This window comes from Muntiacus reevesi, chromosome 8 (assembly GCF_963930625.1).
Source record: "Muntiacus reevesi chromosome 8, mMunRee1.1, whole genome shotgun sequence".
Lineage (NCBI taxonomy): Eukaryota > Metazoa > Chordata > Mammalia > Artiodactyla > Cervidae > Muntiacus > Muntiacus reevesi.
The window spans coordinates 14,386,773-14,402,604 of record NC_089256.1 but is presented as its reverse complement, the minus strand read 5'-3'; the positions used below and the strand labels follow the sequence as shown (position 1 = coordinate 14,402,604).

The 15,832-nt window shown below is 47.4% G+C and overlaps 1 protein-coding gene across 1 annotated transcript in view; it reads left to right on the top strand.

The window, feature by feature from the left end:
- Positions 1 to 15,832, top strand: part of EPHB1 (EPH receptor B1) — a 318,420-nt gene that overhangs the window by 24,583 nt on the left and 278,005 nt on the right. Inside the window, exon 2 of the mRNA XM_065942387.1 lies at positions 50 to 731. Coding sequence (XP_065798459.1) covers positions 50 to 731 — 682 coding nt within the window. The remainder of the gene's footprint in view (positions 1 to 49; positions 732 to 15,832) is intronic.

Below are 15,832 nucleotides of genomic sequence, written 5' to 3'. Positions count from 1 at the left end.
ACTCTCTGTTTTGTGTTTTTCATGTGTGTGCCTGCCCTGCTCGGTACAGTGGGAAGAAGTCAGTGGCTACGATGAAAATCTGAACACCATCCGTACCTACCAGGTGTGCAATGTCTTCGAGCCCAACCAGAACAACTGGCTGCTCACCACCTTCATCAATCGGCGGGGGGCCCATCGCATCTACACGGAGATGCGCTTCACTGTGAGAGACTGCAGCAGCCTCCCCAACGTCCCCGGCTCCTGCAAGGAGACCTTCAACTTGTACTACTATGAGACCGACTCCGTCATCGCCACCAAGAAGTCGGCCTTCTGGTCCGAGGCCCCCTACCTCAAAGTGGACACCATTGCGGCAGATGAGAGCTTCTCCCAGGTGGACTTTGGGGGAAGATTGATGAAGGTCAACACAGAAGTCAGGAGCTTTGGGCCTCTTACACGGAATGGTTTTTACCTCGCCTTCCAGGATTATGGAGCCTGTATGTCTCTCCTTTCTGTCCGCGTCTTCTTCAAAAAGTGTCCCAGCATTGTGCAAAACTTTGCAGTGTTCCCAGAGACCATGACTGGGGCGGAGAGCACATCTCTGGTCATTGCTCGGGGCACGTGCATCCCCAACGCAGAGGAAGTGGATGTGCCCATTAAACTCTACTGCAACGGGGACGGGGAGTGGATGGTGCCCATCGGCCGCTGCACCTGTAAGCCTGGCTATGAGCCTGAGAACAGCGTGGCCTGCAAGGGTAAGCCCTGAGGCTCTCGAGGCCTCTCCTTCCTGCAGCAAAGAAGTCAGGAGTCAGGAGTCCCCACGTCCAGCTCTGATCAGATAGGGACAGAAGAACCTGATGGCTTCTTCTAAAGCTCTGGAGAACCTCCATCTCCAGTGCTAGGCCTGATGGTTTTCCAGTTGTGTTCAACCAGAATTTCTGTATTCAGAGTGGGGGAAAGAGATGGGAAGAATTCCAAACGGGAATCATAACTTAATAACCACTCATGTATATTTAGTTTTGGGAACACTGACACTTATATTCTATCTCTCTTTCTCCCTCTTTTAGACACAGACACAGACACACACACCCCTGCATCCTGTCTAGCCCTGTGCTCTGAGGCATGGATTATTTGGGTTGTCATGGATAAGTCACTCAAGGGTAATTGAGAAGCGACTGAACTTGGAAAATATTTTCGTTCATTTCAGTCCAGATCCCATATCACTCAGCTTGGTACTGAACCCATGCAGCTCATCAACTCAAAGCCTCCTGGCTTGGCTGTCTTCCTCCAGGGACTTAGTGCCAGGCCACGGGGCAGGGATGGGGCCTAGCATTAGCAGGTCCTGAAAGGAGATGAATGTGTTGGAATGGGGGTGGGATAGTACCATATTTTCTGTTAGCTTTGCTTCAGGATGCTACAGAGTGATGGTGACTTTGCAGTTGGGGATCTCAGGGTAACTTGTCCTCATACTGGCCCTCTTTGGTCCAGGAGAGCACATGTCCAGTCTATGGCAATAAACATGCTGAACTGGCTGGAGACTCGGCCTTCTCTGGGAGTTAATAGAAGGGTCAAGAGGGTCCATGGCTCATCTGTTTCCTGAGTACATGGAGGCCAAACAGGGGGGAACCCAAAGTTGCAGAAGAGAAGACTATTTTCCTTTATTTTTATCTTTTCCTTGTGGCCTTCAAAGTTTCAGAGTCTTTCAAAAGCAAGGTTTCCCACACAGACCTCAGAAATGACCACCTTGACCCTGACTCCTTACTTGGGTTGCCCCCAGTCCTTTGGGGACCACTTGGAGATAGGGGGAGCTGTGCATGCATGCGTGCTCAGTCATTAAGTTGTCTGACTCTTAGCAACTCTGTGGACCGTAGCTCACTAGGCTTCTCTGTCCATGGGATTTCCCAGGCAAGAATACTAGAGTGGATTGCCATTTCCTTCTCCAAGGGATCTTCCAGACCCAAGGACTGAACTCATGTCTTCTACACCGGAAGGTGGATTCTTTAGCGTTGAGCCACCAGGGAAGCCTGGGGGGAGCTATAGTTGCTCCATTTTCTCCATCATGAGCTTCATGCCAGCTGTCCCCTGTTGCCCTCCCCACCCTGCCTGAGCAATGGAACATCCTTTGTGTGTCTCCTTCTGCACTTTTACTCACCCACCACCTGCAGGTGAAGCACCAGGCACAGTATTGCTATTGCGCACCAGCTCTGCGATCCTTTGGACTCAGCTAATTGCCTGGGCTGGGGCATTCACAGCCTTTCTGAGGCCTGCTGAGAGCGGGGAGCTGCGCCTCTGTGTCTTTATTGGATTTCTTGGTTATGGTGCCCATGATGGATGATGTGGAAACAGGGGAGAGAGTGCCAGATCAAGTGATGAATCAACACAGACTGGTTTAATCCCAGCCGGCCTGGTCCCACCATGCTCCCCGGGCCAATTGGTTGGGGGTGGGAGGGCAGTGCCCTCGTGAGCATGTGTCGGGTCTGAGTGGGGACCCAGGCCAGGCTGAGTTTAGTTGCAGGTGCCACACTCTTGATAGCAGGGGTGATTTCTCCTGACTTCAAAGGGCTGCCATCCCACGCTTGCTGGCTGGGGCCCTTGTTTTTCTCATTATTTCCTGAGCAGAACAGCAGGAACCAGAGCAAGTATTGATTGGTTCTGATTTAATTGGGACTCTGGGAACAGGCTCTCATTTCTCTGGGCTAATCGGAACTTTTCTCTTTTGGGGGGGGTTCTACAGTGCTTGCTGCTTCTTGGTCACCTCCTGTGGTTGTCCTGGGAGGGCCTAGGGGGGAAAATATGTAAAACCAAGTGGCTGCTTTCCATTCTGTCTACCTAGCCTCAGCCTCCTCCTGACGTTTGGTGGATGTTCCTAATCTAGAGCTGTTAGGAACCTGACTTGACTTCACACTCTGCTTGCTGCAAACTCATTGGAAGCTGGAGGAGATAGGGAGCCCCAGGCACCATGATTTTGCCATTTCAGAGACACAGGAAGCCACATTGTGGTGGCAGTTCCAAGAGCAGAGAGTAGCTAGCCAGGCAGTACCATAGGTCCTGCAGCCCAGCAGCCTGGCTGGGCTCAGTACTCTAGAAAGGCACCTTTTATTCTGTCTCAAGAATTTTAAGCTGAATCCTCTGAATTCTTTGCTCTTGGCTCTGCTAGTAACCTGGGCTTGATGACTGAGACCAACCTCCCCTTCTCCATGGCTCACAGCAATGGGATGCCCAGGGAGGTGAAGGGCCTTGGGCAGATTCTGCACTTTTTTGATAGGGATGGACAGTGCTTGGGGAGGTATTTGTAACTGGTTCCTGGGATGTATCTTCAAGGCAACATGCTCAATTCATTTTGGATTCTTATCTGGTCTGTCAGGTGGGCACCATGATCCTCCACAGTTGCCTGCCTAGTACAGCCTACTACTGAGGGCTTGGAGATCGGTGGATGCAGTAGAGACTTGTGGGTGAGAAAGAGCGAGTCTCCATCAGTGGTCCTGGTAAGACCTGAGAAGGAAGGCGAGCTGCTCTCTCTCAGCACAGCCCTGAGAATTGATGCCCCGGAACCCGGCTGGGAGAGGCCGGGATGGTTTCATGATTCACACAGTTGTGTCCAGCTGATCAATTTTCTTTTCTGGATATTTGAATCTGAGCTTTTGCATGTGTTGAATCTATGGGGTGGCAGAAAGCATATTCTTTCTATTGTTTTTCTGGCAGGAGAGACTTTGATCATGGGCAAGAATCTTATTATGACTTTCATTTTGCCTCTGTTAAACCCGTGCCTGTCAGAGTCATGGTGACCAGTTGCTTGGTTTTGCAGAAGCACCTGGGGACCAATTAGGTGGCCCAGCCAGCAAAGAATGGTCTTGGCCTAGAGCTATTCCTATTGTGAGGAGGGAGGGGGTGGCAAGCAGAGGAAGCCACTGGGGAACTTGCACATCAGAATGTGCAGCAAGCAGCTCACACACTTTTTAGAGGCTCCATGGCCCAAGGCCTGTTCTGGCCTCATCCTTTCTGTACACACAGGTTAGACCAATCAGGCAGAATCCCAGAAGCCTGTTGACCCCACCACTGACTCTAAACCATCATGCATTTATCTCCGTGAAACTGTTGATTACTAGTAAAATGATCTATCTACCCCAGCTTCAAGTTTTATGCTGATAGTATAGCTGATTAATGAGAAATCATGGCTCTGTCTTTATACACCCTCAAGCCTTCCCTGCTCAGGTTGATGGCTGAGTCGATCCTCCATGTGAGTCCCTGTAGCCTGACTGTCATTGGGCCAGGGAGACCAGGAACTGGTGCTTGGCAAACTCCCTCTGTGTTGCGGCCCCCAAAATGTTGCGCTGGTCTCGGAGGTCAGCTAAGATCATTCCACCTCTTGATTTTGGCAGGGCCTTGGCAGTTCCTAATGAACAGCTCTGTTCTTGGTTCTTCTATCCCCTGTTTCATGTCTCTCCTGTTCGCTGGTATCCATCAGGGCCCTGCCTTGGATCCTGAGACCTCATGGGTGCTTGTCTGTGCAGTGTCCCCCACCTTCACCCACACTTCCCTGCCCCTCCCCCAGTTCTCTTTTTCCTTCCTTCCTCCCCTGTTTTCCTTGGGAGGGACTGTTTTCTGTGGTGATTTTCCACCTACATATAAATTCTTTCATGCCTGAAAATCCAAGAGACATTTTGAACCTTTCAGTAATTTTAGTGCCTTTGTCCACGTGAGCAGCCAGAGAGAGAACCAGTTTATAAACCTGGGGAGCTAAGACAAAAAAATCTGCAGAATTCGAAAGGGAAGAAAAATGTATCTAGTTTAGCTCCTCCTGGGAAAGAGAAGTTTGTGGGGCCTATTTCTACCTCCCTTAGGGTTGCTGGTCCCAGCTCTAGGTCTCCTCCTGCCTCCTCATCCTGGGTGTGTGTGTGTGTGTGTGTGTATGTGTGTGTGTGCACGTGCAGGTGACCACATTCAGGGGTACTGAAGAAGTCTTTCTGCTCTGCTCTCTGGCTCGTCAGCTGTTGGCTGGTGACTGAGAGGAAGGCCATAGCCTAGATGCCTCCTCCTAGGCCCCAGGAGACCCTCTCAGCTCAGGGCTGGGGAAGGCCAGAGTCATTAACACCACAGCCCTGAAAGATGAGCTTCATAATAGGATTTCCCAATAGGCTACTTCATTTAGAAACCTCTAGGGCCTCCACGGTGGCCCTGCCCAGTGCCCTCCAGAGAGGACTCTGATGTAATAGGCTGCATGTAATGGGCTGTGACCCCAGCATGAGCAACAGCAAACAGCTGGAAGAATGCCGTCTGCCTCACCGACTCTAGCACATTGTGCGGGGGTGCACAGCCCAGATCTGGGGGCTGCAGGGGACAGCCAGGGAACAGGGGAGGGGCGGCTCTGAGTTCCAAACCCCCTTGTGCTCTGCACCGCCCTTTCTGCCTTTAAAGGACAGGTTAGCAGTACCCAGATTCCACTGGTGTTGAACAAACAGTCATGATTCTCCCAGGTCAGTCCTGAAGTTGCTGAGAATGTTCTGGACATGATAGCTGTCCTGGCTAGAAGTCCATGACTTAGTAAACATTATCAGAGATGATGACAAAGGCGCCACAGGATCATTACTGAGGTGGTTGGGTACATCACAGCGTGAGCAGTCCAGTTTGGGCCCATGTAGAACTATGGAGTCTGAAACAACCCAAGCTGGGGTGGAAGTGGGCAGGATACCAAGAGGCCAACTATTCTGACTGCCTTATTTATCCATGGAGAGCGGGCAGACAGAGAACATCACTGGGCACCAGTCTGGGGAGCCCTGCTGGGTGATGTCAGAGTGGGATCAGAACTCAAGTCTGGGAGGCCACTGTGTGCCTCTGCTTCTGAGACTGGTTTTTCTTAAGATTAACCATCCTTGGATACGCAATGTCTGTGTTCAGGAATAGCAACCCCCTCTCAGCTCTTCTATGGACACTTTCTCTGTATCTGTGTCACCCTTTGTGTTTTCTTGGGTCCGGGTGCTCCGTGGAACTGTGCTCTGTGGTTTTATGTTTCCACACTATACAGCACAGAGCTTCATGTTGACTACCCCATCTTCTTTTTAATCTCTCTGGAAGCAGTACCATCTCTCAGTACTATGTCAGATGCTCTGACATGTTGACCTGCTTCTGGACCATCCAGAGGGTCATGGCATCAGTCGGGGGTGGGGGGGGGTGATTGACACAAAGCTCCCTGGGAAGGATGAGGTCTAAAGGCTTTGTGCTTCTAGAAAAGGGCAGGGAGGGTGGCAGGGCTGCGGGATGGAATCCTGGTTATGGCTCTGTAATTGGCCTCAAGGACCAACATGGGCCCCTGAGGCAGGGCTGTTGTCAGACTTACCCCCTTTTCTCCCTGGTCCTGCCTCTCTCTGGAGCTGGATGGTCTTGTGTACAGAACCTGAACACACATATCTCAGCACAAACTTCCTCAACACTTTTGAATTTGAAGTATGGAGAAAACTCCCAGTGAATCTTAACTTGCCTGGAGGGTGGTCCCGCGATTCTGGGTCCCAGGAGCTCTGATGGTGTGAGTTTGGTTTCCATGCTTTGGCCTGTGGACAAGCTGTGTTGACAGTCCCCTAATGCTCCTGGGCCTTAGTTCTCTTTCAAGTCAGTGGAGGAAGAGCTCAGGGCAGCTGCAAAAGGGGAAGTGATACATCCCATTTGCACACCGCCAGGAGCAAGCCTTATTTTGCCAATGGAACTGTGGCAGGGATGTTGAGAGAGGGGCACCCTGGCCTTTCCCTAGGGGAGGGGTCTGTGCCTGCAGGCACCATCTGCTCTGTCCTTGCTGGCTGAGCTAAGAGCTGGAGTACCAGTTACCTGGTCTGGTGGCTGCAGCTGAGCCCTCCACTCTTGTTTTAAGGGCCAGCTAATGAGGTGGATATGACCCTTGGGGCCTGCTCAGGTCACCCCTTGCAGGCCTTGGCACTTGTGGCCTCCAGTTCCTCAGTCTGGTTGGATTCCTCTTGTGTGTTCCTGCGGATACAGTGTCTCTATGCTCACTTCTTTGTATAGGTTCTTATTGAGCACCTACTGAGGCCAGGCCCTTTACACTTAAGCATTCAGATGGAACGATTTTACTCCTGAGAATCTACTAGAATCTTAGCTCTTAGAAAGTGCTTGCCATGTCCAAAGGGCAGGGTCACGAGTGGCCTATGGAGGGTGGCCCCTCTCAGCTAGGTAAGGCCTCTGAGGACAGAGTCCAGCCCACCAGATGACACGTAGTCTGCTTTCCCACTGTGGTCCCCCGCCTGCTCCTGGACACCTCCAGTGATCTGACACTCAGACTTCCAGAGGCAGCCTGGTTCATCTCAGAGCCCTTCGTAGGACTGAAAGGAATCAGAGGCTCATTGCTCTAGACCCTGGGGTGGAACTTTTATGCAAATCTCCCTTATCTCAGGTTACTTTTTGTTGTTATTTTTTAAATATTTTGAGCAGGTAGGACATGAAATTAAGTTACCCTGACTCTTGTCTTCATCAGATCCCTCACTGTTTTGGTTTCTGATATTCTCTTGTTAACAGGGTCCATGCATTTGCACATCCAGAATACAGACACATCCTTTCTTCATTTGCACGGGGCTTACTGCCCGGGGTTTTTCTCTGAGTTCCATCCACCCACCCCCATACCCTAAACTCCCTTTCTTACTTAACAGTGAAAGTTAGGAGTGGTTTGGTTGTATACTTATGTAGAGATCTGCCTCTTACTTTCCAATGACTATGTAATATTCCATTGAATCAATGTACCTTTATTTAATTGGCCCTTCATTTATATACATGTAGGTTGCTTCCTGTGTTTTGATATTTCTAAACAATGTTTCGGCAAACATCCTTGTGCATTCATTTTTGCACTTAGGTGTGAGCATATCTGTGAGACAAATTCATTAATTAATTTATTCAATGAATATTTATTGAGGACTTTCTGTGTGCCAAGCACTTTTCTAAGAGCTAAGAATGCAGCAGATTCTTTGAAATAAAATTGCTGAATCAGAGTATATACATTTTTAATTTTGATAGATATTCTCAAACAGTCCTTCAAAAAAGACATTTTCTACCGATTTTTGCTCTGACCAACAAGTTTTAGAGTTCCTGTTCCTTATGCCTTTGCTAAGATAATAAAATATCAATTGTTTTTATCTTTGCCAATCTGATAGATGAAACTGGCATCCCACTGTGGTTTCCATTTGCATTTCTCTTACTATGAGGGGTGTTGAACTTGGCAAAGTTCCATAAATTGCCTTGTGGGGAGCTGAAACACGAATATTCTTATGTAACGCATCATTACATCAGGTAAGTTTGCACACGGTAGTCAGTTTGGAGTATGCTCACTCGATGACGTGGTCTACCCTTCGCTTTCTAGTCCTTTCCCTTCTGCCCTGCATCGCACCCTTCACACATTCTTTGCCCATCTCTAGCCTCAGGACATTTTGGTGCATGCTATACACCTGTTTAAGTGTTTCCCTGACTGTGGTGGGGAAAGGCGCATTGGGGTGGGACAGGACAAGAGCCGGTGCTGGTGTGGAAGGGCCATGCTGTCCTCTGGCCAGTCTCAGGAAGGCCACTCCAGCCAGTTTGGTGGGAAGCACAAAGCCTTGATTTTCCCATCCTTTTTCTCCTGCCCGTTGCCTCTTCTGAGTTCCTTGCTTCCCCTCTCGCGTGCATCTCTCAGCTCTCCCTCCTTGGCCCAGTCTCTCCAATCCACATCCCTTCCTCTTACTCTCCCAGCTCACCTCTGGGGCCTTGGGGCTCAGTCCACTCTGGTGCCTCCCACTCCACCACCCCTGAAAAGTCAGCAGCCCTCAGCCCTGGCCTCCTCCAGCTCCTCTTCATTTCTTCTGCAGCATCCCACTCTCATCAGACCTGCCACCCCTTCCCCAGCAGCCCTGAATCTGCCTCAGTCCATTCCCTGACCACGTGTCTAGTCCAGCCTGCTGATGCCTCAGGTCTGCTTGTGCCAGTGGGCTTTGTCTTAGCCCCAGGCTATTGCTCATTGCCTCCTTCTCTTCTTGGTTTTTGTCTTCAACTCTGCAGCAATACTTTCTCTCTGGGGCCGGGGACTTCCCACCTCTCTTCCTGGCCTCAGCCCCCCTCTTCCTTGTCCCTCACCTTCTCATCTTCTCCTCTTCCCCTGTTTTTCTTCTTCCCTCCCTCCCTCCCTCCCTTCCTCACTACTTTTCTGTTTGAATATATTCAGGTTGAAAGATGAGTCAGCCTAAAAAAAAGAATAAGTTAAATAATAAATTAAAAACCTGGCATGAAAATAGGGCAAAAAGCAATAAAGATAATATGCAAATGACTGATGTTTAAAAGACTGCTGACTTGGCTTGTCTATCTGGGCTAAGAGAGCAGCTTATAGGCTCTGCTGGGCAGTCCCGTGTTCCATTGTCAGATCACAGTGATGGTTCTGATTCAGGTATGGAGCAAACTTCTCTGGATCAGCTTCCAGCTTGCATGGAGGCACTAATGTGGCATGGCTATCGTTTATAGAGCACTCACTATGTCCCGATTTCTCTGCCAAATTCTTTTTCTGCATTATCTCTTACATCCTCGGATAGCCCCGTGAAGTATACACAATCATCATGCTCAGTTTTCAGTTGAAGATACTGAGGTGCAAAAAAGCCAAGTAGCTTTGCTGAGGTGATACAGCATAGGATTCTGAGGCCTGGCTAATAGCCGCTCTTCTGTATTTCTCCCCAGAAGGAAGAAGAACAAGAGTCTGTTAGGGGCAGATTTGTGATGTGTGATGGGAGCTGGGGTTTCAGTGTCCCATGTGGATTGAGATAGAAGCCTTCGCTAAGGTACCCAAAGAAAAGCCATCAGAGTCTGATTAGGATTTCCCATTGGCTGGGGATGAACCAGGAGGTTCATGGAGTGACCACACGCGTGGTACATATGAATCAAGACACACGCCTCTGCCTCCATGGTCAGCGCAGCTCTCCCTCTTCTCCTCCCCCAGCTCCCCAGGGGCAGGGCCACCCCTGATGTGCCTCTTTATCCTGAATGCCTTCTCTGTGCCATCTGTGAAATGAAAACCAAACAAAACACATTGAAAGCAAAACTGGTGGAAGCAGAATGTGAGCTGAGGAGGAAGATAGGCTTTGCAAGTAAGTCAGACAGAGAAAGATGAATATCATATGATGACCCTTATATGTGGAATCTAAAAAAATGATACAAATGAATTTATTTATAAAATAGGAACAGACTCACAGACTTAGAAAACAAGCTAATGGTTACCGAAGAGGAAAGATGCCAGCAGAGTGATGGGGGGAGAGATAAATTGGGAGTTTGGGATTGACATATATACACTACTATATTTAAAATTGGAGAAGGAAATGGCAACCCTCTCCAGTATTCTTGCCTGGAGAATCCCAGGGACAGGGGAGCCTGGTGGACTGTCGTCTGTGGGGTCGCACAGGGTCGGACACGACTGAAGCGACTTAGCAGTAGCAGCATATTTAAAATAGATAACCAACAAAGATCCACTGTACAGCACAGGGAACTCTGATCAATATTCTGTAACAGCGTAGATGGGAAAAGGATTTGAAAAATAATAGATACATGTATATGTATAACTGAATCACTTTGCGGGATACCTGAAACTAACACAACCTTATTGGTCAACTAATCCAAAATAAAATAAAAATTAAAAAAAAGATGTGTAAGAAAACATCTCAGGAGCATTTGTAGCATAAACTCCAGGAAAACCAGGCAGGCAGAGAGTGCGAGTCCAATGACAAGCCATGTACTTGGAGAGGTGACAATGGCAGAACCAGATGGAGGACGTAACCAGTCATGGCAGAGGCTTTGTCTGTCTGTTGTCCAATAGAGTGACACGTTGTGCACACACAGCACACACAGGAGAAAATCAACAGAATGATAGCAAGCCCATACATCTTGAAACCCTTTCACTAAAAGCTGATGATAATGTGTCAGTTTGACAGAGGACATAAGGTCAGCGCAACGTGTGCGTTTCAAGTGGAAAATGACAATCTGCTCTTTGCACAAGATGGATAGAGATTCTCAATGAAATTGTATGGAATATGCAAGAACTCTGCCAAATCATGAACTTGGCAAAAATGTGCCTGTTCTGGGAGTTAGGCAATTGGAGGGTTTCTATTTGGTTTCTGGGTCTGTCACACACATGCCTGTGTTGATCCGAATGTGGAGGCCCTTGCGACTTGGGCTTCTCTTTCCTCACTGGCTCTGTTTGTCTTCCCCTCTGCATCTTTGGCCAATTTCCTCTGTCTGCTGTTTTCTTTTCCTCCATTTATTCTATTCTCTTGTCTGTCTTCTCTCTGGACTTGATTTGAAAAAAGAGAAATGAGAAGACACATTCCATTGGTAGAATTTTAATGAGTGAATGGCTAGTTCCATTCATTGTTTTTATTGTTTTCCCTCTAGAATGCTGTTTAGATGCAAATTGCAAGAAAAAGTTCCTTTTTTCCTAGAGGGAAATAAAGGAAATCAATGTTTGTCAGTGAAATTAATTGTAAATATTATGAGTAATTTTTGTCATAAAATTATTAATGTATAATCACACATATTGATAATAAGGTCAGTTATTTAAAAGAACAGTTGCTTTTTTAAAACAATATCTTTGTAGGATGCCCTGCTTCTCCATGCTCATTTCTTAATTTTTCTGGAACATACTCTGCTTCTTTCAGCTTCCTCAGCCTCACTCGTGATGATTCTTGGCTTATGAGAATTCTTTCAGACTTTATTTTTTCTTATCATCTTTTAAATCTTTCAGTCCAGGTACTGATTAAGAACTAGTAACCATAGCTGTTTGTGGTTTAAACATACCCAATCAGGGTGACAGATTTAACCTTTCAGGCTAGTAGTGCACCTCCCCTTTGGCAGGTCTCTCTACCCACCTACCCAGCCTCCTTACCTCAGAATTTCCTCAATGAAAACTCAACTATTTGGGAGAGTGTTTCACCTTTGGGGACTCGCCTTTCCATGGCCCTTTGCTTTGAACCCCATCAAGGTGCACTCAGTGCCCCCTCCTTGCACCTCTGTGGAGTCAAAATGTGAACTCACAGTCCCAACGCAAGCAGCAGGCCCCCTTCCCTCTGAGCCCTTTCTGCTCTCCAGACAGCTGATAGCATCAACACACAAGCCAGATGGACATCCATAGCCCACGTCTTCCTGACCCAGGAGGAGGAGACAGAGGTGGCGGGACATCCTGGTCCCCTGAGTCCTCTCTCTGCCCTGGTTCCCCCGGAAGGCCAGGCCTCTTCTAGCCTTCTCCTTGCCGGCCCACCCCCTCCAACCCCTGCCTCCGCCCCAGTCTCCTTTCCCACTCCTAGCTGCGTGCAGACCCTTCCTTCTGGGCCACAAAGGGCTCTGTAGACAGACATTGTGTGCTGTTTGCCAACACGGGGGCCCGGGTACATGGAGGGGGCGAGGGAGAAGCCAGCTGCTCTCTCCTTTCACACAGACCTTTGCTTTCTCCCTTTCAGTCTCCCCCCCACCCGCCCCCCGCTCTCTGTCTTTGAACATGCATACAAAAATAAAAAAGCAGTTGCTAATTAGAGCCAGAGAATGAGCGTGAGCCTGGAAGAGGGGGGCAGTGGAGGGGCCAACTCCCCTGCAAGTCAGCCATTGAGGGAAGGGCGGGGGGACCTTGGAGAGGCTTGGGAGGGAGAGTTTGACAAAATAAGCAACAAAGCGTCTTCAGAATGGCAAAGAGGGGCTTTGTCTTAACCTCCCATCGTAAGAGAGAGGAAAGAAGAAATGACAGAGTTTCTTGTAAACTCCCACTGCTGGCGTCTCTTCTTATCTTTGTCCGTCTCTCAATAGCCCTATAAACAATAGCCTCTTTTTGGGGGTCACTTAAGTCTATCCTTTTACTGGTAATTTTGTTCTGGCTGATAGGTGGGGAATCACTGGTGTGAGGGGGCCTTCCTTATGGAGGAGCTGCTGAGTCATCAGGCTGCCCCAACTTAGGAAACCTCCTCTGACAAATCAAGGCGCTCTCCTAGGGCTTTTTTCTCACCCAGTCCTATTCTTGGTTCGCCAGGCAATTTCTGTTCCCAACCCTGTGTCACTAGGTTCGCTGAAGGCAGCCCGGTTGCCTGGTGTGTGACCAGGGCAACAGCAGCCAGTGTCAGGACAGAGCCCAGCTCCGACCCAAGGTCTTTGAGCGCACTGCAGGCTCGCAGAAGGTTCCAGATACCAGAGCAGTCAGCACCTTCCTGGCCGTTCTCTTGTGGCTTAGAATGGAGTGGCCCGTGCTTCACTGGGCCAGGGTCACTCTGAAGGCCTGGAGGTGACAGGGGGACCGGTGTGGACAGCTGGAAGTCATGAGCAGAGAGGGTTACCTGGTAACTCGGCCTGTCTAGAGATGCAGTTTCTCCCAGCATATGGTGAACAAACTGATGACGCAGATATGCCAAAGCTTTGACGTCAGTGCCTGGGCGTTGAAAACATGAGGTGGTTTTCTGATTTCTTGTGAATGTAAACAACTGAAAAGGAGAAGAGTGTATCAGCGTGATGCATGTTGGTACTAACTAGTCAGGGAGGAAGGAAGGAAAAGGAAATAGAATCTGGAAAGCAAAGATTATAACTAGCTCCTTCTTTTCCACTGGTAGCTGTTTAGGGTAATGGCTACATGTGACAAAAGAGACCCCACTGGAATCTGCTGGGAAAATCCCCCAATTCTGGGGTGAGATCTGAATTTTTCTGGAGTCTGTATGGACTGTCTAGTACATAATGTACTTCCCAAAGCTCTGTGCATATTGTCTTAACCCTGCCCAAGGACTCCTCTAGAAAACAAGGGCTTGAGTCCATATTCTATGCAATTAGCCAGGCCACAAAGCCATTGAGAAAATGGCCACTGACAGGTAGTTGTCAAGTGCTGGAGACAGAGGACTTCCCTAATGGTCCAATGGTTAAGAATTTGCCTTGCAATTCAGAGGAGGAGGGTTCTGTGAAGACACCACAAGGATCTGGCCACGTAGAGTTCGGCTGAGATCTTGGCACATTGCAAGGGTTAAAACTGGGTTTGAGGTTATTAACAATTCATATTAAATAAACCAGAGCATAATTTTCTATCTATGGGGCTGGTTCTCTTGAGGCATAGGAGAATTGTGGAAAGAATGTGATATGTTTACAGAGATCCAGTGAGTATTAGGAAGGCTTAGATAACATGATCTGAGTCAGGGGTACAGAAAGTATTTGAGTCTCCGAAGATGGGAGAAGCCACTCATCTAGTCATCAGTGGATATGAGTTTGTCCGGTTTATCACTGAAAAATTAATTTTTAAAAATTCTTTTTGCATTTTGTAGTAACTTTAAATTTTATTGAAAAAATTGTCATACAGAAAATTAAACTTATTTTGGTGGACAGTTTTATGAACTTTAACACATGTGTAGATTTGTGCAACCATCATAAAAATTAGGAAACAGAAGAGCTGTCTTATACCTTCCCTTTCTCTCCGTGCCCTCCTCCCATCCCCCGCCTCTGTTGATCCATGATCTGTTCATCACCATCATATTGCCTTTTAACATTGAATGATACACTGTGCCAACTTTTGAGACTGGCTTCGCCATAATGCTGTGAGCATCATCAAAGTTGATTTGTGTCAGTAGTTTGTTCCTTTTTATTGCTAGTAATATTCCATTGTATGGATGCACCGTAGTTTGTTCACCTGCTGACAAACATTTGAATTATTTCCAATTTTGAGTGATTATAAATAGTTTCTATAAACATTCAGGCACGGAGTTTTGTGTATACGTCATTTCTCTAGGGTTAATACGCAGGAGAGGGATTGCTTGGTCATATGGAAATTGTACTTTTAACTGCCAGGCTGATTTTTCAGAATGGTTATACCATTTTGCATTACCACCAGCACTTGCCCTGAATCCTTGTCAGCTCTTGGTATTGTAAGTATTTTTATGTTAGTCATTCTAATTGGTATATGATATCTCATGGTGGTTTTAATTTGCATTCTCTAGCAAATAATGAAGTTGAATATCTTTCATGTGCTTATTTGCCATCTGTTTATACTCTTTGGTGAAGTGTCTATTCAACATTTTTGCCCACACTTTAATTAGGCTGTTTGTTTCTTTACTATTGAGTTTTGAGATTTCTTTGCATATTTTGGATGCAAGTTGATCTGTTGAACATGTGATTTGAAAATATTTTCCAGTTTGTAACTTGTCTCTTGTATCTCTTAACCGTGTCTTTTACAAAGCATTGTTAAGTTGCTCAGTCATGTCTGACAATTTGTGACTCCATGGACTGCAGCATTCCAGGCTTCTCTGTCCTTCACCGTCTCCTGAGAGCTAGCTGAAACTCATATCCATTCAGTCAGTGATTTCATCTATCCCCTCTCCTTCTGCCTTCAATCTTTCCCAGCATCAGGGTCTTTTCCAATGAGTCGGGTCTTCACATCAGGTGGCCAAAGTATTGGAGCTTCAGCTTCAGCATCAGTCCTTCCAATGAGTAGTCAGAATTGATTTCCTTTAGGATTGACTGATTTGATCTCTTTGCAGTCCAAGGGACTCACATTTTTTTATTTTGATGAAATCCAATTTATCCATTAATTTTTTATGGAAGATTTTACTTTTTAGAGAAATTTTAAGTTCAGAGCAAAATTGAGTGGCAAGTATGTATATTACATACCTTTCCCATATACCTGCTGCTTCCACGCATGCATAGCCTCCCCCATTATCAACATCCCCCCCAGAGTAGCACATTTGTTGCAATTGATGAATCTACCCTAACACATCATGGTCACTCAGTTTACATTAGAGTTCACTCTCAAGGTTGTACATTCTGTGGATTTGGACAAATGTATGTCATGTATGTCCATCATTATAGTACCATATAGGGTACTTTCACTACTCTGAAAATCATC